We start from the raw sequence: 24443 nt of genomic DNA, 5'->3' as shown, positions 1-24443 counted from the left end.
CGGTCTACCTAGCACAGAAGACATTCAAGTCCCACCTGGAGGTGGGCCCTGAAAGGCTTCCGTAGCCGACGGCAAGATGGCGCCGGCTCAGGAGCTGAGTCGGTATCATCAGCGGTGGATGTCAGCTGTATGTTACATCTGACATCCACCTGTAATGGCAGGAACCGGAGCTAGCTCGGATCCCTGCCATTAACCCCTTAGATTCAGCGATTGACAGCGATCGCTGCATCTTAGAGGTTGCTAGCAGATCGGCAGCTCTGCCCTGCAATCGCAGGGCTGATGACTGCTGCTATGGCAACAGTAGGCCTAACAATAGCCTCCTGCTCTGCTATTACGGAAGCCGAGTAGGCCCCGCCAGGTGGCGAAGCCTAATCGGCTTGCTGTCAGAAAAAAAAAAATCAGACAGTTGGACCTTCAAGTTCCCTAGTGGGATTTGAAAAAAAGTGTAAAAAAAAAAAGTTTTAAACATATAATAAAAGTTTCAAGTAATAAAATAAAATACGATCGCCCTTTTCCCTTATCAAGTCCTTTAATATTTAAAAAAAGAAACCATACATATTTGGTACCGCTGCGACCGTAACGACCTGAACTATAAAAATAATATTTTATTTATAACGGCCTAAACGGCGTAAAAAAAATACATAAAAAATCTATACCAGAATTTCTGTTTTTTTGGTCACTTTGCCCTATAAATATTGGAATAAAAAGTGATCAAAAAGTTGCATGTATCCAAAAATGGTACCAATAAAAACTATAGCTCATCTCGCAAAAAACAAGCCCTCATACAGCTCCGTCAACTAAAAAAAAAAAGTTATGGTTCTCACTACATGGCGACAGAAAAAATACATTCCTTTTACAAAAGTAATTTTATTGTGCAAAAAGTTGTAAAACATAAAAAAGTGCTATGAATTTGGTATCGCCAGAAATGGATTGCCCCGCAGAATAAAGTTAACATGTAATTTATAAAGCATGGTGAACACTGTAAAAAAAAAAATAAAAAAATAAAAAAAAAATAGAAATGGTCACCTGGCCACCCAAAAAAAATGGCTGAAAACTGATCAAAATGTCGCATGTAAACCAAAATGGTACCAATAAAAACTACAGCTCGTCCCACAAAAAAACAGCCCTCATGTCACTACGTCTATAAAAAAATAAGATTAGTTAAGGCTAAAATAAGTCAGGAAATAAAAAAATATGCAGTTCTGTTTCAAGAGGCAAATTATAAGGCCCTAAAATAAGGGAACCAGATGGGGTAGGACCCAAACATATCTGCTGGAAGCGAGGGCAGCCGTATTATACCAGGACAACACTTCCCAGCAAAATTCCCCAAACTGCAAAGGACATTTATCAGTGCCACACTGGCCTGTGCATAAAGGATTGCTTCACAGCGTAATACATATCTATGGATTATTTTATTGCTTTTTTTTTTACCCCATTATTATACCACCTGACTATGCTCCTCATGTACTCTGCCCAGCTTACATATACCCCCAAATTCTAAACGGAAATACCAGAAAGGCCTTATTCACACAAGCGTATTTCACATCTGTGTTACGCGCGTTAAAACAACAGACATCATACGGACCTATGCAATTCAATGGGGCCATTCAGACATTCAGTGTTTTTCACGCAGCGTGTGTCCGCTGCATGAAACTCACTGCATGTCCTATACTTGGGTTTTTTTTGCGCATCAAGCAGCCATTGAAGTCAATACCATTGAAATTCATGCAGAGTAGAACTTTGATATTTAGCCTTTTCCCTTGCTTCCCTTTTCCTATTTAGATCTACATTTAAAGAGGCTCTGTCACCAGATTTTGCAACCCCTATCTGCTATTGCAGCAGATCGGCGCTGCAATGGAGATTACAGTAACGTTTTTATTTTTAAAAAACGAGCATTTTTGACCAAGTTATGACCATTTTTGTATTTATGCAAATGAGGCTTGCAAAAGTCCAACTGGGCGTGTATTGTGTTCGTTACATCGGGGCGTGTTTACTTCTTTTACTAGAAGCAAATTAGAAGGGAAAAGCAAAAAACAAAAAAGGAAAGCCAGACTTCTAATTCTGTCCCTGCAGCCATATCCCTTAACCACCCAATCTCCTATATCCACATTGGCACATGAACTTGCTTCATAGGTAGTTGCTAGTTTTTTCTGTGTTACTATGAAATAGTTCGTAAACATTAATATTTTGGACCCATTTACTTCCATTGTCTCAGACCATCTGCCCTTGCTTAAAAAGGCAACTTTAGCTTTCTAACAATGCAACATTGCAATTATGGTCCAAGGGTGTGACCCAGGACATTGGTATTCTATGCGTCCGTTCAATACAGAATGTGCGCAACAGATTTTCTTTACCAAATGTTTCTAGTAACCACTTCTCTATGTATGTAGTACATTTAATTTTACTCCTCCTGGAAAATTAGTCTTATTTTTGCTCTTCGGTTTTTAACCTCAATTTCCATAATCTTTTTGTTCAGGCTCCGATTTTTATTAAATTCTCCAGCGCTTTTCTCAATCCATCTTTCACATTACTGATTTTTTTGCTTAGGTTCTGATACTAATTCTTTCATCTTGTTGAGATTGTTATAGATAAGAGTACATATGTACATTTTTTATTTCATTTTCTTTATTTTATTTTATTTCCCCGATATTGTGTACAATATCGGGTAAAGCAGCCTTATTTTCGTTCACCACACTCCTTTTTCTGCCAAGATAGAATCATTCAGCATAATTTTCTTTATACATCTGTAGTGCCTCCCCCCCCCCCCCCCATGACCTCTGTTCAGGCTTTCCTGGTTTATCTTTTTACCACTCTGCTTTGTCATATGGCTATGCCTTGCAGCCGATTTGTTAACAGAGGCTGGCAAACTTAAAGAGGCTCTGTCACCAGTTTAAAACTTCCCAAGTGGGCGTTGTAAGGAAAAGTGCATGACGTTGACCAATCAGCGTCATACACTTCTCTTCATTCATGCTCCACATTATTCACTGTACAGCGTGATCTTGCGAGATCACACTGAGACGTGACTTCCTCCCCCATTTCGTTCACCGGAGCGACGGGAGAATGACCAGACATCGCCTCCAGCCATGCTGGGATGATTATCCTCCTCAGCAGCAGTCCTGGCATGGCTGGAGGTGATGTCTGGTCATTCTCCCGTCGCTCCGGTGAAGGAACTGCAGGAGGAAGTCACGTCACAGCGTGAGCTCGCAAGATCACGCTGTGCTGTAAATAAAGCTGGGCATGAATGAAGTACACTTTTCTTTACAACTCCCACTTGGTTAAACGAAAAGAAAAACCTCCCAGTTGGGCATTTAGAAAAAATTTGCATAAATCTAAAAATGATCAGAACTTTGTCAACAATAAAATTTTTTTTTAAAAACAACAACAACACAGCAGTTATCAGCATCAAAGCGTTTATTAGATTAGATAGGAGATAGAGAAGTATTAAACTGGTGACAGAGCCTCTTTAAATATTGGTTTTCTACCCCCAGGCTTTTATAATAACTATAAAAAACATAACATTTTAATTAGCATAAATACGGAGTGAAATAGTAAACATTTACAGTGCACCCTGACGTGGCGGATTTACTGTGCGGATTCTGCAGCAATTCACCAGGAATTTTACCCTTTGCAATGCATAGGGTGAAAGCATCAGCAAAATCTGCATGTAACTTATGCCGATTTTGCCGCAGATTTGTCCAGACGAGAAACACATTTTCCACAGTAGATTTTGCCCCAAACCTGCAACAAATCTGGTTTCATTCACCTTATCTGCAAGGGGAAATCTGCTGTTTCTCTGCGCAAGAATGAGAACGCTGCAGATTTAAAAATCCACAGTATGCTCTGCTTTCAGGGTGGATTTTACTCTGCTACATGTGTATGGGGTTTTGAAAACCCCTTCCACTTTTATTATGCTGTAAATTGCTGCTAAATTGTGATGCGGTAAATCCGCCACATTTGGATGTACTCTTACTGTGATGTTCAGTTCTATAAGCAAATCTACATAAATGCCACTTTACCTACCTGTACACCAAATAGAATAAAAATAAAATGCAGTATTCCTGAATGAGCAAAAAACTTCTTGTTTGTACAATTACATCAGTCTCACATTTTATATGCTGATAATTTTTAATACATACATGTGTTGGGACAGGAATGCAGGAAAACAATTGGAGAAATGCTGAATATTTCCGTTTTCAGTCACCTTTTTTCTTAAAAACAGCTATTCTGTTTATTGGCAAGAAACGGCTAATATTCATAGAAATAATAGAAGTGAGAATGCCGAAATCATAAGAAAAATATGGCCCCTTTCCAATGAGGACAGTCCAGTCTTGAGCAGTGAAGAAAATGAGAACGTATGAGACGTGACTCTTTTAAAGAGCATCTATCAACAAAAATGCTGTTGTCATTTGTTTTTGCATAAATGGTTTTAGAATGATATTATACAAATATTTTGCACTATGTGGGGATTTGTTTCTTTAAATAACTTACAATGTGGTACTCCTAGGATAAAATTGCTTTGTAATCATTTGGCTGCCCCCCACTCTTTTGTCTGATAATATGGTGGTGCTAAGGACAGAAGAAGACTTGCTCAAGTTCACACCACCCAAGGAGAATGAAGATGGGGTCAACCTCAGCTAGGCATCTCCTTATAGACTTTTTCAGTGGTAGTCAAACCCATTAGATTCGTTTGCAGACAGCATTGAAATTAAAACATGAGGGAGATTAATAAAAATGGTGTAAAAATAGAATAGATGTAAAAATTTGCATGAAGTTTTTTTTTAAATCAAATTTAGAAAGCAGCTAAAGAAATGTTTGGGAATTTGATGTGAAAAGCTCCATGAACATTTTGCACTTTCTCCAAGCCAGTCTTTATAATTTTTCATGCTAAAATGTCTGTCAACTGCTTTATAAATATGACTTTTTACCTTTTTCTAACTTTAAATTTTTTTGGACTAGTCATACTTGGACAGACGTAGCTGCCTTTAAGAATCTGGTGCAAAGGTCGCTTTTACAAAAAAAATTCTGGTGTAAAATGCTTTATGAACTTTCTTTAATATATTTTCAACTCACATTGAGTGCTTTTTAAAATGGTGTTTCTCTCCACACACAGTGCTCTTTGTTTAAAGAGGTATATGTTAGAGAAGATTATATTCAAAATTGAATTGTAGGATCTGGGCACAAGGTCCTTGTTTTACATATCCATCACCTGTGTTTAGATAGTATAAGGCTAGCGCAGTATTTTGCCCTGTGTTAAATCACACATGAATCCGTTTAATCCCTCGAAGATAGATAGAAAGAAGTCTTACAGTAGTGTAACGTGGGCCTGGGTGGTGTACGGCCCTATTCAGCCTTGTCATGAGGAAGATAGTATGGAAACAGGAGGGATGAAAAAAGTCTTTACTCAGGTCGGTGTAAACTCCAGCAGCTTTCTCTCTTGGACTTTGCACACTATGGACCCACACTGCCTTCAGGGGCCCCCACATGCCCTTTCAGGACTACAGCAGTACTTGTGCTCCACAAGCACATCAGCAAAACTTTCTCCTCCGTAGGCCGTAGCCCTAACACTAACTGGTGGGAACACCACTGTTTTATAATGTAAGCATCACCCTCAGCATCAGAACATGGCGTAGCCACGCTGCATTGTCCTGGTGTTGTTATGAAGTGGCAAACAGCCAGCTAAGATGGTGTTGGGGCCGTTCATCACGGCACTGAGCAATGTAGATCCATCACTGACCCAACCATCATTTACAAAATGAACCTGACAGTGCAAAATACATAGCTTAAAAAAATATCTCTTCTTTCTGGAGCACCACTTTTGGGAGAAAAAAAACAGATTAAGCGGCGCAATGTGTCATTTTGCAAAATTCATCTCTCTCTTTCTCTCTCTCTTTCTCTCTCTCTCTTTCCCTCTCGCTCCCTCTTTCTCCCTGAAACTGTTCTGCAGGAATATTGCCCATGCAGACAGGATAACTTCTCGTATTTGTCGCTAAACTGTCCTTCTGCCGTAGGGTAAACATATTGACTAGGTTGACCATAATACTTAGGTAAGCCCTACTGTTTAAACATCCATTCACAGGTATCAGAGGGCCCAGAATGTGCCAAGAAAACATTTACCACACCATTACTCCACCTCCACCATCCTGAATTGTTGACACCTGATAGGAAGGGTTCATCGATTCATGCTTCATCCGCCAAATTCCTACCCTCCCATCAGCATGGTGCCACAGAAATCTGGTTTCACCTGACCAGGCAATATTTTTTCACTTCTCAGTGATCCAATTTTTGTGCTCTTTTGCCCAATTAATAATAATAATAATAATAATAATCTTTATTTATATAGCGCCAACATATTACGCAGCACTTTACAATTTAGAGGGAACATGAAACAAACAATATCAGACATTACATAGTAACAAACTTCATTTACAATTCAAACCTGGGGAGTGAGGACCCTGCTCGCAAGAGCTTACAATCTATGAGGAAATAAGGGAGACACAAAGTGTAACAGTGTTTGTTCTGTACAATGGTCCGGCCATTTTTATACACATGCGGTGGTAACATAAAGCTGCATGAGCCGGTCACCAGCCAGTATCCGTGTATGACGGACATGAAGAGAAGGAGTGTGAGGGAATCTTATTCTGATGACTAATCTAAAAGGAGGGCCATGGAAAGGAGTCAGATTAGGGAATGTTATAGGCCTGTCTAAAAAGATGTGTTTTCAGGGCACATTTAAAACTGTGGATATTGGGAATTAATCTGATTGTCTGGGGTAGCACATTCCAGAGGACGGGTGCAGCACGAGAGAAATCTTGGAGACGGGAGTGGGAGGTTCGGATTATGGAGGATTTTAATCTAAGGTCGTTGGCAGAACGTAGAGCCCGAGTAGGGTGGTAGACAGAGATGAGGGAGGAGATGTAAGGGATGCAGCACTGTGGAGAACTTTGTGGGTGAGAGTAATAAGTTTGAATTTTATTCGGAAGGGGATGGGCAACCAGTGCAGTGACTGGCACAGGGTAGAGGCGCTGGTGTAGCGGTTGGTCATAAAGATGAGCCTGGCTGCTGCATTGAGGATAGATTGGAGAGGGGAGAGTTTAGTGAGGGGAAGACCGAGTAGTAATGAGTTACAGTAGTCAAGACGAGAGTGAATCAGAGCAACAATGAGAGTTTTGGCGGTTTCCTCCGTAAGAAAAGAGCGGATTCTGGAGATGTTTTTGAGGTGAAAATGACAGGAGCGTGAAAGTGATTGTATGTGAGGAGTAAAGGAAAGATCTGAGTCAAAAATAACCCCGAGACAGCGGGCGTGCTGCTTAGGAGTGATGGTAGTGCCACACACAGAGATGGAGACATCAGGTTTAGGGAGGTTAGTAGATGGTGGGAACACAAGGAGCTCAGTTTTAGAAAGATTCAGTTTCAGACATAGTGAGGACATGATGTTAGAGACAGCGGACAGACAATCACTGGTGTTCTGTATTAGAGCAGGGGTGATGTCACGGGAAGAGACATATAATTGGGTGTCATCAGCGTAGAGATGGTACTGGAAGCCAAATCTGCTGATGGTTTGTCCAATAGGGGCTGTGTAGAGAGAAAAGAGAAGCGGACCTAGCATTAATCCCTGAGGAACCCCGATAGCAAGGGGAAGAGGAGAAGAGGTGGAACCAGCAAATGACACACTGAATGAGCGGTCAGAGAGATAGGAGGAAAACCAAGAGAGAGCCGCGTCCTTGAGGCCAGTAGAGTGGAGCATGTTAAGTAGGAGTTTGTGGTCTACAGTGTCAAAGGCTGCAGAGAGATCCAAAAGAATCAGGAGAGAGGATTTACCGTCCGATTTAGCCGCCAAGAGATCATTTGAGACTTTAGTGAGGGCAGTTTCTGTGGAGTGTTGAGTGCGGAAACCAGATTGTAAGGGGTCAAGAATGGAGTTAGCAGAGAGATAGCGGATAAGGCGAGAGTAGACCAAGCGTTCCAGGAGTTTGGAGATGAAGGGCAGATTAGAGACTGGTCGGTAGTTAGCAGCGCTGGATGGGTCAAGAGTTGGTTTTTTCAGTAATGGGTTTATAATGGCATGTTTAAAAGAGGAGGGAAAGATACCAGAGGAAAGAGAGAGGTTAAATATTTTAGTCAGGTGACCAGTGACAGCTGGGGAGAGGGACTGGAGGAGGTGTGAGGGGACAGGATCACTAGGGCAGGTAGTAGGACGAGAAGAAGAGAGGAGCCTCGAGACTTCTTCTTCAGTTATTGGGTCAAATGCTGAGAGTGAAGAAGAGGGAGTGCGGGAGGGAAGGGGATCGATGTTACTAGGGGACTGGGAGAGAATATCATGCCGGATGTTGTCAATTTTAACTTTAAAATAATTGGCCAGGTCTTCAGCACAGAGATCTGTGATCGGCGTCTGCACTTTAGGACTAAGGAGGGAGTGAAAAGTATCAAAGAGGCGTTTTGGATTATTAGATAGTGTGGAGATGAGAGAAGTGAAATAGACTTGTTTGGCGCGGTGAAGGGCAGAGTTATAAGTTTTGAGCATAAATTTGTAATGGAGGAAATCTGCATCCAAATGCGATTTTCTCCACAGTCGTTCGGCACATTTCAAGCACCGCTGAAGAAAGCGGGATTGAGGCGTGTGCCAGGGTTGTCGTCGTCTTTGTCGGGTGGTTTGGAGTGTAGGGGGGGGCTGCTTCATCCAATGCATTTTTGAGAGTGTTATTGTAAAGTTTGGTAGCCAGATTGGGACAGGAGAGAGAAGAGATAGGGGACAATGAGGACTGTAGACTGTCTTTGAGTTTCACAGTGTTAATGGCATGTAGATTTCTGTATGTCTGATACGTAGGGATGACCTGAGGAGGCAGAGAATATTTGATAGTAAAGGAGAGAAGATTGTGGTCAGAAAGCGGGAGAGGAGAGTTAATAAAGTCAGAAACTGAGCAGAGCCGGAAGAAGAGCAGGTCAAGTGAATGCCCATCTTCATGTGTAGGAGAGTTAGTAAGTTGTGACAAACCTAAGGACGAGGTTAAAGATAGAAACTGGGAGGCAGATGAGGAGATTGGGTTATCAATGGGGATGTTGAAGTCACCCATGATGAGAGTGGGTGTTTCAGAGGATAGAAATTGTGGAAGCCAGGCAGCAAAATGATCCAGGAATTGGCGGGGTGAGCCCAGGGGGCGGTAGACAACTGCCACTCGGAGGGAGAAAGGGTGAAAGAGTTTGAGGGTGTGGACGTCAAAAGAGGGAAATGTGAGTGAGGGGACCGGGGGAATGACCTGAAAAGTGAAGTGTGGAGAAAGAAGTATACCTACTCCTCCACCCTGCCTGTTCTCAGGTCTAGCGGCATGAGAGAACTGGAGACCACCATAAGATAGAGCAGCAGGGGAAGCAGTGTCAGACAGGTGTAGCCATGTTTCTGTAAGGGCCAGGAGGTTGAGAGAGTTAGAAAGGAAGAAGTCATGAATAAAGGTGAGCTTGTTGCACACGGACCGAGAGTTCCAGAGAGCACAGTTAAAAGAGACAGGAGAAGACGTACAAGGAATGGCAAGAAGATTTGCAGGGTTTCTATGTGTGACAGGTAAGTGGTTGAGCTTGGCAGAAGAAAAGGGAGGACCAGGGTTGGGAGAGATGTCCCCTGCAGCTAGCAGCAGGAGAATGGAGAGAGACAGCAGATGGTTCTGTTATTTATGAGAGTGTTTTTTATGTTGGGCAGTGGGATGGGATGGGTTGAGTCTTGTCTTTCTGTTTCCCTTAATGCTAAGGAATGACGAGTTGTTCTTTCGGACATGTTCGTTGGATCACTAGCATGCACCGCCTATTCATTAGAACAATTCTTGACATCCTCTTCTTACCCCTTTTGTCAACAAGTTCTTGATGACCACATGATCCACTTTTGATGGATGTTTTTACTCGATCGCACCATTCTCGGTATGACACCGTTACACAGGTAAAGCCACACAAGGTTGGCAGTTTTTGAAATACTGGCTCCAGGTAGTCTAGCACTGATAATCATACCTCATTTCAAATTGTTCAGATCACTCGATTTTTCGATTCTAATGTGGATTCAGACTGAAACTGATCTACGGAAAACTTAATCACCTGATTTTATGCTGCACTCTGGAGATACAAAGAAACTCTAATGGTGAAAGGGCAGATGTCTTTAATAAAGTTGCCATTCAGTGTATGTATTAGTTTAGATAGAGTAGGAGAGTAAAAGAGATATTGAGAATTTTAGAAATGTTTTACAGTGTGCAAAGTAAACAGGTAAACATTGCTGGATAGACTTAACGGGGGGGGGGGGGGGTGTGGGTCAAACAGAAGGTGTGCCGATTGACCACCATGTATAAGCTGGGGAAGTACTAATGCAGATTTTAACTTTAGAAAGGAGTTCAAAAGGAGTTTGCATGCAAACAGCCAGCTGCCCTGAAGATGCCACTATAGATGATGAAACATGTAGGGAGGCTGTATTAGGAATTCCATTTTATTGCACTAATGCATGTAGCCAGACAACTGATAGGTACTTACGTAGGACAGAAATAGAAGTGAACTCTGAGCACAGCCTGCAGAATTAATGAGAGGAATGCTTCCATTCTTTAGTTATTGAGACTTTATCCTTGGAGTTTAGAATTATAGGACAATACTTGTAATTGGTCATTCATAATAATATCAATGGGAGGAATGCCTCCATTTTTTAGGTAGGAAACCTCTTTATTCCTGTGACAATTTCATTGTCCATAATTATAGGACAATATCCAAATGTTTGTGCTTTGGCACTAGCTCTAGGGCACCACTAGGAGGAATGCCTCCATTGATTATGGTACTGGTATTTTTGGTTTATGGTACTTTTGAGAGGAATGCCTCCATTTGCTATTCAGTAATTAATGAATTTGATGAATTTCATTAAATTCTTCAGAAGGGATTATGAACAATAGGGAATTTCCCCAAAAGATCTATCTTCAATTACACTATTAGTAAGATCATATAAATATTGTCAATTACTGGCAGTCCATGGACCCTTTTTAACTCACAATTTGTATGTTTTGTATATAATAGATATATTATATAAATATTTTTCGAGAGTTTAAACTATTTGTGTTGTGTGTCTACACAATCCTGTTGACTAATCAATATTTATTTCACATACTGTAGTTAAATATTGATACACAGTCATCTCCATAGTTGCAACCATCATTGTATACTGTCACTATATAATCAATATAAGCATTGACATAAAAGCTACTTTTAAAGTCAAACAACTCAAGCATATATAGATTTATCTTTAGTAGGTATCTCTTAAGAAAAGCCACTCTAGCAAGTCGTGTGTTTTGGAATCACTGGATGCGCAATTCCCAAAAGACTGCTGGAGGCTGTCGGGAGTAAATGTGTAAATAAAACCGCAACCTCAAATCCGTCACAACTCTGATCAACAGAATCTAAGGCTACTCTGAGGTATTCGCCAGAGCCCACCGCAAGGTGTGATGGTTTTTGCTGCACAGAACCCAGAAAACAGAGTTCAGTGTTGGATAAGGGGTGCAATGCAGGCTATACCTGAACAGGTAACCAGACAGTCAGAGGGTAAACGGAAAGTCCAAAACAGAGCAAGTGGAAATCGGGTACAACAGAGGTCAGAACCAGCCTGGGAGCAGGTAATCAAAATTGGTAAACAAGGGGTTAATGGGAGACAATCCGAGGTCAGTTTCCAAGACATCCAGAAGTCTAGGGCACAGGGTAACTGAGAGCTTGATCACCATAAATACCCCACCTTACACCTGACAGGAAGAAGACAGAAAAGTGGGATAATCTCAGGAAGTAAACAGAACCACCCGGGAGCTAGATCAGTAGTCAAGGCGATCTTAAAGACACAGACACTTCCTAACATCGTGTTTGTGATTTTCACTTTATTTAAAAACCCCATCCACATGTATTGTACTGTATTGTACGGAATGTGCCCTAAAAAAAATTGCAACACATCCGCGCAACTTAACATAGTCTTTAACCCTTTCCCGACATTTGTCGTATGGATACGTCATGAAAAGCTAATGCTTCCTGCATTTTGCCGTATCCAAACGACAAATGGCGTACACCGGCTCAGAAGCTCAGTTGGTGCCACCTTCCCCGGGTATCGGCTACATCTTATAGCTGACACACTGGGGTAATGGCGAGGACCAAAATTTGCTTCGATCCCCACCATTAACCCTTTAAATGCAGCGCTCAAAAGCGATCGCTGCATTTAAGTTGTTTGCAGTTCATCGGCTGCAATGGTAACCGGAGGCCTAATACTGGCCTCCCGGTATGCCTAACACGGAAGCTTTCCAGGTCCCGCCTGGCGGCGGAGCCTCAAAGGCCTCTGTAGTCGACGTCATCAGCGGTGGATGTCAACTGTATGTTACAACTCGACAGCCTATTCTTGTTCTTAGAAATGAAGGCTATTCCAAGGCGAGAAATTGCCAAGGAACTGAAGATTTCCTACAACGGTGTGAACTACTCCCTTCAGAGGACAGCACAAACAGGCTCTAACCAAAGTAGAAAGAGAAATGGGAGGCCCTGCTGCACAACTGAGCAACAAGACAAGTACATTAGAGTCTCTAGTTTGAGAAATAGACGCCTCACAGGTCCTCAACTGGCAGCTTCATTAAATAGTACCCGCAAAACGCCAGTGTCAACGTCTACAGTGAAGAGGCAACTTCGGGATGCTGGCCTTCAGGGCAGAGTGGCAAAGAAAAAGCCATATCTGAGACTGGCTAATAAAAGGAAAAGATTAATATGGGCAAAAGCACACAGACATTGGACAGAGGAAGATTGGAAAAAAGTGTTATGGACAGACGAATCGAAGTTTGAGGTGTTTGGATCACACAGAAGAACATTTGTGAGACGCAGAACAACTGAAAAGATGCTGGAAGAGTGCCTGACGCCATCTGTCAAGCATGGTGGAGGTAATGTGATGGTCTGGGGTTGCTTTGGTGCTGGTAAAGTGGGAGATTTGTACAAGGTAAAAGGGATTTTGAATAAGGAGGGCTATAAAACCATTTTGCAACGCCATGCCATACCCTGTGAACAGCGCTTGATTGGAGCCAATTTCATCCTACAACAGGACAATGACCCAAAGCACACCTCCAAATTATGCAAGAACTATTTAGGGAAGAAGCAGGCAGCTGGTATTCTATTTGTAATGGAGTGGCCAGTGCAGTCACCAGATCTCAACCCCATAGTGCTGTTGTGGGAGCAGCTTGACAGTATGGTACGCAAGAAGTGCCCATCAAGCCAATCCAACTTGTGGGAGGGCCTTCTAGAAGCATGGGGTGAAATTTCTCCCGATTACCTCAGCAAACTAACAGCTAGATTGCCAAAGGTCTGCAATGCTGTAATTGCTGCAAATGGAGCATTCTTTGACGAAAGCAAAGTTTGAAGGAGAAAATTATTATTTCAAATAAAAATCATTATTTCTAACCTTGTCAATGTCTAGACTATATTTTCTAGTCATTTTGCAACTCATTTGATAAATATAAGTGTGAGTTTTCATGGAAAACACAAAATTGTCGGGGTGACCCCAATCTTTTGAACGGTAGTGTAGGTATCGCCGGAATTGTACTAACCCGCAGAATAGAGTTAACATGTAGTTTATAACGCATGGTGGATGCTGTATAAAAGAAACCTAAAAAAACGATGCCAGAATTGCAGTTTTTTGGTCACCTTGCCTCCCAAAAATTAGGATAAAAAGGGATCCAAAAGTCGCATGTACCCCAAAATTGTACCAATAAAAACTACAGCTCGTCCCGCAAAAAAAACAGCCCTCATACCACTATGTCTATGAAAAAATTAAATTGGTTAAGGCTTCCATAGGTCAGGAAATAAAAAATATGCAGTTCTGCAGACCCGAGGGGAACATTTCTTCTGTTTCAAGAGGCAAATTATCAAGGCCCTAAAATTAGGGAACCAGGAAGGGGAGGGCCCAAACATATCTGCTGGAGGCAAGGGCGCCCATATTATACCAGGACAACACTTCACAGCAAAATTCCCCAAACTGCAAAGATGCGAAGTGTGGACCAAAAGGAGGACAAATTAGCTAAACCTAAATTATTATTTTTTTAAATTTAGATTTGCATTTTCACGGCCTACTTCCAATAATTTCTGCAACAAACCTGTGCAGTCAAAATGCTTACTATACCTCTAGATAATTACCTTAATTGGTGTAGTTTTCAAAATGGGGTCACTTGTGGGAGGTTTCCACTGTTTTATCCCCTTAGGGGCTTTGCAAATGCGACATGGTCTCCGCAAACCATTCCTGCTAAATTTGAGCACCAAAAGCAAAATGGCGCTCTTTCCCTTCTAAGCTGTGCTGTGTGTGCAAACAGCCATTTATGACCACATGTGGGGTATTGTTTTACTCGGGAGAGTGGGGTCAAAATGCTCACTACAGCACTAGATAATTTCCTTGAGGTTTGTAGTTTCCCAAATGGGGTCACTTTTGGAGGATATCCACGCTTTTGGCACCGCAAGAGCCCTTCAAACCTGACATGGTGCCTAAAATATATTCTAATAAAAAGAAGGCCCCAAAATATTCTTGGTGCTTCTTTGCTTCTGAGGCCTGTGCTTCAGTCTATTAGCACACTAGGGCCACATATGGGATATTTCCTAAATCTGCAGAACCTGGTCAATAAATATTGAGTTGCAGTTCTCTGGTAAGACTCTCTGTGTTACAAGAAAAATTGATTAAGCATGAATTTCTGCAAAAAAATAAAATGAAATTTGTAAATGTCACCTCTACTTTGCTTTAATTTTTGTAAAACATCTAAAGGGTTAATAAACTTTCTAAATGCTGTCTTGAATACTGTGAGGGGTGAAGTTTTTAAAATTGGGTGACTTATTGGGGGTTTCTAATATTTAAGACCCTCAAAGCCACTTCACAACTGAACTGGTCCTTGAAAAGAATAGCCTTTCGAAATTTTCTTGAAAATGTGAGAAATTGCTGCTAAAGTTCTAAGCCTTGTAACGTCCTAGAAAAATAAAAGGATGTTCAAAAAACTATGTCAATCTAAAGTAGACATATGGGGGATGTTAATTAGCAACAATTTTGTGTGGCCTGTCTTACAAGCAGATACATTTAAATTTACAAAAATTCTAATTTTCTTAATTTTTCGCTAAATTTTGGTGTTTTTCACAATTAAATACTGAATGTATCGAGCAAATTTTGCTAGTAACATAAAGTTCAATGTGTCACGAGAAAACAATCTCAGAATCGCTTGGATAGGTAAAAGCATTCCCAAAGTTATTACCACATAAAGTGAAACATGTCAGATTTGAAAAATGAGGCTCTGTCAGGAAGGTCAAAAGTGGCCAAAGAGGGAAGGGGTTAAATTCTGTTTTATTTTTCCTGTGTATTATCTATTGGTTTTTTTAAAATTATTATTCCTTCTGCACCAACCATTAAATTTAGATGTGAAATATTTTTAGGTCTACTGATAGAACACTTTCTAGGACTAGACTAGGACATTTCATATCGTAATAGATTATTGTCTTCAATCTTTGGCTGGGGCTACATGGAAACTTTTTATAGTGTGACTATGAAGTTTCAGCTGCAGTCCAGAGCAATACAAAGCAATTCCTGTGGACTGCAGCTGTCGCTCTATAGTTAAAAATGGAGAGTTGCCATGTAGCCCCTTCTACAAGGAGATCTAGAGATGTAGCCATCTTTATCTTGACTCTTAAAGCATTAAATACACAGTGGCAGGAAACTTTAACTTGAATTTTTCAGTGACATTCAATTGCTTTTGTTGGGTGATATCAAGTCTCAGCAAATTACCACAGTCAAGATAAACTTGGCTACAGCGTCACTAAAACATCCTGCAGTTAAAATTGGCACAAATTTACAGTATGTAGATTATATGAGAACTCATGAACCAGGTGCTAATCAGAATAACAGCAGAAGAACAAAAATCTATAGCTCTCAGTTTCTTCCGTTGAATTTATTGTGTCACTAGCAAGGAAAGAACGTCGTTGTTTCAAGGTAACTTTAAAGTCCTAAGCAGGAATAGGATTAAACTAACGGCTTTGTATATGATAAAACCATCTTATCATATCATCAACATTTCAGTGGTAAAATCGATAAGAGATGCAAGTTCTTTAAAATTGCAGTGAGAATTGGTATGCTATTTATCTTCAAATTGAAAAAAACAGAATGTTATGCATTTTAACTGCTTCGTAATCATATCCAATTACTGAAGAAATATTTAAATTGTTATTACAAGGCCACGTTATTATAGCCAAGTTATGTGGTGTGAACATTAGCAATCCGCATTAAAATGTTTATGATTATTTCCAGTTTTCCAGACAGCTCATCCTTGAAGATTCTTTAAGGGCATGGATAATATGAACATAATTTGTATTGACCTGACCACATTAATATAATTGAGGATATTTATCAATGGTGTCGTAGGATTCCTTAATTTGCACGTCAGCAAAAATAGTTAAAGTTTAACTAATTGGCACGTTGCATAATATATTTGGCATTTCTAAATAGGCATTTTAGACACTTTTCTCGAAGGCTATGTTCACACATGAAATGTGGCGTTGACTTACAATAGGGTTCATTGGGTTCTGTCATGGGTTCCATCATTTTAATAGGAAAAATTGTGCTGCATGAAAATCTGCTACCGACTACCGACGGAGGCTTGATATGGAGCCTCTAACTGCCTTGGGAGCATAACCTTTTTTTATAAGATGTATCAAAAATGTTGCAAAGTGGGGACGAGTAAGATCTCTGTTTTCATTTTCCAAAGAGCCTCTAACAACTTTAATTATTGTAGTTCACAGTTCCTTTCACAACCTATAAATGTTAGTTTAAAAGATCGTTTGACATAATTTTAATCTTTTCTATTGATTATTGTGTCCTCATCTCTAAAATGAAAGCAACAGTTAACCCCTTAATGACATGTCACGTACAGTTACGTTGTTGCAGCTAATGGCTTAGCGCAACATCCTGTAACTGTATATGACCGTGATGGAGCGGGCTCAGACAGAGCCAATTCTAGCTTTTTAGCAGCCCGAGTTGAAAATTTAAATGGCAACACCCAGATCTCGATTGACATCCCCCTGGCTGTTCTACATCACTAACAGCCTCCTCCAACTCTTGCGGATGCACCATTGCCTTTTACTTCCCAGGCATGTGCGGTGCAGCGATGAAGCCGGGCAAAGTACACCTCGCTGCACAATTCATGCCCATAGAGTACAAGGCAATGGCACATCCGAGAAGCTTCGAGGAGAATGGTAGTGATGTAGAACAGCCAGGAAGATGTCAATCGAGTACAGAAAGGTGGGTTTGGAGTCAGCACTGTGTGACTCTTACCAAGCCACACCGCCGCATGACCCTTTAAATAGTAATTAGCATACAGTGCACCATTTTTAAAATTAATTTTCTAGATTTTGCTGCATCTGAAAAAACATACAGGGAAATATTTGGAAATATTGCCAGGTAATGTATTACCGCTTGGTGGGGGTTCAAGGGGTTAAAACTACGCCATTAAATATACAGTGAATTGCAACAATTCCGTCTACCCTGTCATTTTGTTAATTTAAGTATATCCTAACATATATACAGCACCATAACAAAACTCAGTACATAAATGCCGCACCATAACCAAGATCAATACATATATACTTCACCAGAACCAAGCTCAGTACATAAAAACACCACTAGAACAGTGCTCAGTACATAAATACACATCAGGACCAAAGTCAGCACATATACACACCACCAGAACCAAGCTAAGTACATATATACAGCACCATAACTAGACTCAGGACATAAATACAGCATCAGGATCAAGTGCAGTACATAAACACAGCGCCAGAACAAAACTCACTAGATAAATACAGCCCCAACACAAATACAGCTCAGTACAGAGATCGTTTGCAAATTCAGTCTAACCCCTGCCATATAGGTTTGAACTGCATAAAACTATAGCTCCGTGCATAGCCCGAACAATGGTAAGTATATGCTAGGAGTTGCTATTGCACACAAAAAATATCATACCACCCATCATTTTGCTGCAGATCATACAGTGACTACAGTACTGATAAGAGGCAGAATAAAAAGTTACATTGAGTGATTGACAGGTGACATCTCAGATTCTCATCGTTACTTTTCACTTTTCTTCTCTATCCGGTCCAGATAACTTCTCCCGGCCACAGCCCATTTCTGCAGTTTGCCGCTCAGAAGTCTTCTCACTTTTCACACATTTCTGCACATTTAAACGAAGATAACATTTTCACGGTGCCACACACTACGCCCCTAAATATAATAGCGCCATACACTGCACCTATATTTATAAAAGCACCATACACTATATCCCTGATTATAATAGCACCATACACTGTGTCCCCCATACACACAGTGCTCCCTGTAGATAAAGCCCCTTGTAGATAGTGCCCCTCATAGAGCCCCCTATTGAAAGTGCCCATCATAGAGCCCACTGTAGACAGTGACCCTCATAGAGCTCCCTGTAGACAGTGCCCCTCATAAAGTCCCCTTTAGACAGTGCCCCACATAGAGCCACTTTGTAGATAGTGCCCCTCATAGAGCCCCCTGTAGACAGTGCCTCACATAGAGCCTCCTGTAGACGTTGCCCCATGTAGAGCCCCTTGTAAATAGTGCCACTCATAGAGCCCCTTGGCGATAGTACCCCGCTGGAGATAGTGCCCCCATAGAGATAGTGCCCTACATAGATAGTTGCCCCCATAGATCCCCCTGTAGATAGTACCCCACATATGGCCCCCTGTAGATAGAGCCTCCCTAAATGTAATGCCACTTACGCTGGTAACTGAAAAAAAAAGTTACCTACTGACCTGATCCCGTTCTTGCGCAGTCCTCTAGCAACACAGGCCTCTTGCAACACTAAAAGGCGCTGAATGGCAGGGCAAGGAGCTACTAATATTCCTTGCTCTGCTTTTCAGTGCCTTTCAGTGATGCAAGTGGCGCTTGCATCATTGAAAGGCACTGAATAGCAGGGCAAGGAACTAATGTTCCTTGCCCTGCCAGCACTAGTGATCCATGTAATTGTATCAAAGTCTTATAGATGCAGATACAGTTATAGTGCAGGAGGGGGCGACGGCACCACTGAAACCAATTGCCTCCACCTCGCAGCAGGCCACAGCCTGAGGCGAGACACTCACCTCACCTCACCTCATGGCGCCCAAAAACCATTCCAGCAAAATATGATTGCCAAAAAGCACTCCTGCTTTTCTGAGTCCTGCCGTGTGTCCAAACAGCAGTTTATGATCACATTGCTTTAAAATGGTGGGGTGCTTTTACGCCTTTATTCCTTATGAAAAAATATAGATTTTTATTTTCAGGGCCTAATTCCAATGATTTCAGCCAAAACCTGTAGGTCAAAATGCTTACTATACACCTAGATAAATTACTTAAGGTGTGTAGTTTCCCAAATGGGGCCACTTTTGGGGGGATTCCACTGTTTTGGTCCCTCAGGGGCTTTGCAAATGCAAAATGGCCCCCAAAGACCATTCCAGCAAAATTTGAGCTCCAAAAACCAAATGGTTCTCCTTCTAAGCCCTGCTGTCCAAACAGCAGTTTACGGTAATACTCAATATATGGTAATAATCGGGTGAAATTGCTTTATAAATGTTTGGGTGTTTTTTCTTCTCTTTTCCTTGTAAATGTCTGTTTTTGCAGAAAGAAAATTTGATTTTCATTTTCACTACCTAATTCCAATAAATTCAGCAAAACCCTGTCGTGTCAAAATGCTTAGATAAATGCCTAGATAAATTCCCTGAGTGGTGTAGTTTACTAAATAGGGTCACTTTTGGGGTGTTTCCACTATTTTGGCACGACAAGACCTCTTCAAACCTGACATGGTGCCTAAATATACTCTAATAAAAAGGAGGCCCCAAAATCCACTAGTTGCTCTTTAATTTCTGAGGCCTGTGTTTGAGTCATGTAGCACACGGGGCCACAAGTTGGATTTTTCTAAAAACTGCAGAATCTGGGCAATAAATATTGAGTTGCGTTTGTCTGTTAAAATCTTCTGTGTTACAGAAAATAATGGATTAACAATGAATTTCTGAAAAAAAAAAAATTTAATTTGCAAGATTCACCTCTATTTTGCGTTAACCCCTTAAGGACACAGCCTGTTTTGGCCTTGTGAAAACAGCCGATTGTTTTCAAATTTGATGTGCTAATTTATGTGGTAATAACTTTGGAATGCTTTTATTTATTGAAGCGATTCTGAGATTTTTTTTCTGTGACCTATTGTACTTTGTGTTAGTGGTAAAATTTGGTCGATATATTGAAGTGTTTATTTGTGGAAAACCACCAAAATTTAGAGGAAGTTTGAAAAATCTGCATTTATTGAAATTTGAATACAGTATATCGGCTTGTAAGACAGATAGTAATACCACACAAAATAGTTGCTAGTTTACATTTCCCATATGTCTACTTTATGCTTACAATATTATTATTTTTTTGAACGTCCTTTTGTTTTTCTGGGATGTTACAAGGCTTATAACTTTAACAGTATTATCTCACATTTTCAATAAAATTTTCAAAACCAATTTTTTTAAGGTAACAGGTCAGTTCTAAAGTGGCTTTGAGGGCCCTAACTATTTAAAACTCCCCATAAATCACTCCATTTAAAAACCTACAACCCTCAAAGTATTCAAAAAATCATTTAGAAAGTTTATTAACCCTTTATGCATTTCCCAGGAATTAAAGGCTATCTAAACCTTTCAAAATTGTGTTAATTTTTTTTGTTATATTTTAATATAAAGGTCAGTCAGTGTGTTTGGTGCAGCTTTCAAATTAGATTTTATGAAAAAAAAAAATATTTTTGAGCTATACAGCAGCTGTATCTTTCGCTAAGACCTGAACCCGTCAGTCCCGTGGACCTAATGGGTTAAATGTCAGCGGGTCTCTGACAGGCGGGATCCAAATGTAATCTTTGACATATAAGTTTTGAACTTTGATGTGATGGATAACAGGTGGATCCTGCGTGTCAGAGACAGACAGGACCCACTTTTACTGAACCCGCCAGTACTTGATGGGTACAGCATTCAGCTAATGATACAGCAGCTCTATATACAAGTATACAGAGCAGCTGTATCTCAAAAAGTTAAAATAATTTTCAGTAAATACTAATTTGAATGTTGCACCAAACACACTGACTGACATTTTTATTTAAAAAAAAAAAAGAAAAAAAATCACTTTCAAAGGTTTACATATTCTTTAAAAAGAAACTGGTGAATAAAAAGAAAAACAACAACTTAGTTATTAAATAGCCTTTCAGACTCCCTTCATAAATATGTTTGGGCTGCTGGAGTAACAAGCAAGGCTGACATTGCTGCTCACAATCTGTGTAGATACACAATTTTTACCTGCATTAAGATAACAGTGTCTGCAATGTTGTGGAATACGTTCGTGCTATATAAATTTACAATGCCTGTAATTTTATATGTATTTTGTATTCAAGAGATGTTGGTAACATATAAATACATTTAAGGAATTTTTAAATTTTAGGAAATTTGCATGTTCTACATGTAAAAATGAGCACAGAAGGGAAATGTCGTAATTCATTTGCAGCCTTGGCCATGATCTGAGAAGATCACATATGTATATGGGCATGGATAACGTATATGAATGTTGCGGAGGTGAATAAGATTGCCCTATATTTTCTTTCTGTACTTATGTTAACAGAAGGCTGGGTACTACATAAAGTGGGTAATACATAGAGTGCATTAGCACATGATCTATCTTTTTCTAACCTCTTATTACAAACTAATTTGCAAAAACTTCTAAATAATAACTATAGATTGCTGGAAGAAATTATATATCCTTTAAAATTCCCACCAATCTATGTATGATAAATATTATGTAGGGGATGCAGAGGTTGCAGTTGCACCTAGGCCTTGTAGCCGGAGGGGTTGAAAATGTTCATCTGGTACATATGAGGCGATCAGTACTACAAATGACACATAATAGTTGGAGGGATTTTGCATTGGGGCCCAGGATCCTCAAGTAACACCATTGTATAGCCCCAATGCCCTCTTCTTTATGAAATATATAATAATATTATTATTGTGTTCAGTTTTGATTTAAAAATATTGCTAAACTAAAATGTTCTTTTTTATACTCTCTTCCTTAGGATAAAACGTTGTTTCATCCTGTAAGCAACAGCTGTGTCGATTGTAACCCCGCTGAAAAAAAACTGTTCATGAACAGATGTGACCCTTTGTCTGAGACACAGCAGTGGATTTTTGAACATATTAACATGACAATACTACAGAAATTCAACATTTATAATAACTCTTAGAGATTAATAAAACCATCTGAAACCACATACATTGGAATTGGGCTACAAGTGTCAGCTGTTTTGATTTTTGAGATGCCATCTCCTTTTTCTGAGGATGTTATCAAAATATGTCACGCATAGGCAAGCTCTACAAAAAATCATCATGTCCAAAGAACTTGGAGAAAATTCAAAACTGATGCAGCTGCTGAGAACTTAAATAAACTTTCCTTGCTGGTTCAAGGGCAATGATAACCTTTGGAATAATATTCTATGCTACCACAGTGAAATGCATTTTTAATCTTACTCAGGACACTTCCTGCTGTAGTGTATAGCTGTAAATGGCAACTAGGGGTAATGATCTTCCGTTTTCTGATTATCGTTTTTTGGATTTTTTCATTTGGGAATGGGAAGTCAGGAGTTGACTGCATGATAAAACATCAGTCTTTTAAAGCACCACATTTCATAGGCTGTGGACTTATTTAAACGGGGCCGATGGATGATATCCAAGATTTTCTTTTTCGTAAAATATTGAGGTTAACAGGATTAACGCTTTTATTTCTGCAAATGCTTTTAGAAAGCACCAAAATACCTCTCCAATCTGCTGATGGTATCAAAGACCACAGAGACTATACACATGGAAGAAGGCATTTTAGGCACAGCATGAAATGGACTATAAAATGGTGGATTATTTACTTCCTCCTTAGAATCTGAAAACTTGTTTTTTTCCCTTTTTTTATTAAACACAAATCGAATAAAATAATAATGAACAACTAAATGTTTTGTCATTTTGGTGGGTAAATGAGAGGTAGAATTTTCATTCAAGGGTTTTACCTAAACAAAGCTTGTGGTAGGCAAATTGAAGGATTATAAATGTATTGAAAAAAAAGTATTTGTCATGAATGCCATGTGAATGAAGGCCCCCGAACACAAGTGACTTTATAATTTGTGCCAGTAAAAGGGGCTTCACTTTTTATACACACAATGTGACTGATGTATTCTACCATTTTTCTTATTTCAAAAGTAGCGGTGACAAACATCAGGTGAGACCTGACATTACTCAGCAGGTAAGCTGTACTCTGCAACATTTATCTGCTATGTTAAGGAGTATAGTCCACACTATGCTACACGCCTAGACTGGTGTATTGCTGTAATAAGAATTTAACATTAACATACAGTATCTATTACATTAATTTTCTGCTGTCAAAAGAACTTTGTGATATTTGAATCTATAATAAATTTAGTAGATTTTGAAAAGTGAAATCTTGAAGTAAGTAAAACTCAATATTATCTACAGTAAAGTAGGGGCATGTTTATACCCAGGGCCGGCCTTAAGTTGGATGGCGCCCTGTGCGGGACTCTCTATTGCTGCCCCCTACACAAACCAAAAATGAACCACATATATATACACGCACATACTGGAACATATATACTGTACATACATAGAGATAGATATTTAGACATACAGGCAAATATAGATACACACATTCTGGAATATATACATACATACATACTGTCGAAGAAACCCCTTCCAGGTAGCACCTTTTGGGATGGGTGCTCTAATGGGCTCCCTCTGCTTTGTCAGGTGGTATTCAAATATGGTAATTGAAGTATCAGCAGTGCACCGGGAGATCAATAAAGACAATAGCAATCTGTTGTCTCAATCAATATTCTCATTTATTATCAAGATACATAGGTTAATATACCCTCAGGGTGTACCCTCTAACCAGGGTGTTACCTCTCATGGAACAACCAATCATAAAATTTTACACGTAGACTGAAAATACGTCATAGGGTACCTTCCCACTGAGGTCACGTGATCTTTCTAACACCTGCAAATCCTGGCCTACAAACAATAGAAATGTAGGAGGTTTTCATAAGTGTATGTGATGATTTAATATATGTGTGTGAAATACTGAGATAAAGAATTAATTGGAAATATAATGATTATTTCAGGTCTAGGCGTTCTGCCAGACTCCTATCTACCAGTATTGAAGGCCACGAAAAAGAACACAAAGTAATAACTTATTCCCTTGTGATTCAAGCAGAACCAGAAAGAGGTCATTACAAAATGGAGAATACATATCTTCATAATCCGGCATCCTGCTTGATAATTCATAGTGTAATTTAATACAGAGAACATAAGCAATTTGACCTTCCATCACAAACCCC

General features: G+C 39.9%; 1 protein-coding gene across 1 annotated transcript in view; it reads left to right on the top strand.

Moving 5' to 3' along the window:
* Positions 1–23163, top strand: part of GALNTL6 (polypeptide N-acetylgalactosaminyltransferase like 6) — a 1595017-nt gene extending 1571854 nt beyond the window's left edge. Inside the window, exon 12 of the mRNA XM_075849659.1 lies at positions 22128–23163. Coding sequence (XP_075705774.1) covers positions 22128–22295 — 168 coding nt within the window. The 3' untranslated portion in view covers positions 22296–23163. The remainder of the gene's footprint in view (positions 1–22127) is intronic.
* Positions 23164–24443: the final 1280 nt, after the last annotated feature.

The sequence above is a fragment of the Rhinoderma darwinii genome, chromosome 1 (genome assembly GCF_050947455.1).
Source record: "Rhinoderma darwinii isolate aRhiDar2 chromosome 1, aRhiDar2.hap1, whole genome shotgun sequence".
Classification (NCBI taxonomy): domain Eukaryota; kingdom Metazoa; phylum Chordata; class Amphibia; order Anura; family Rhinodermatidae; genus Rhinoderma; species Rhinoderma darwinii.
Note: the sequence above shows the minus strand (reverse complement) of the source record. Positions and strands in the feature narration are given on the sequence as shown.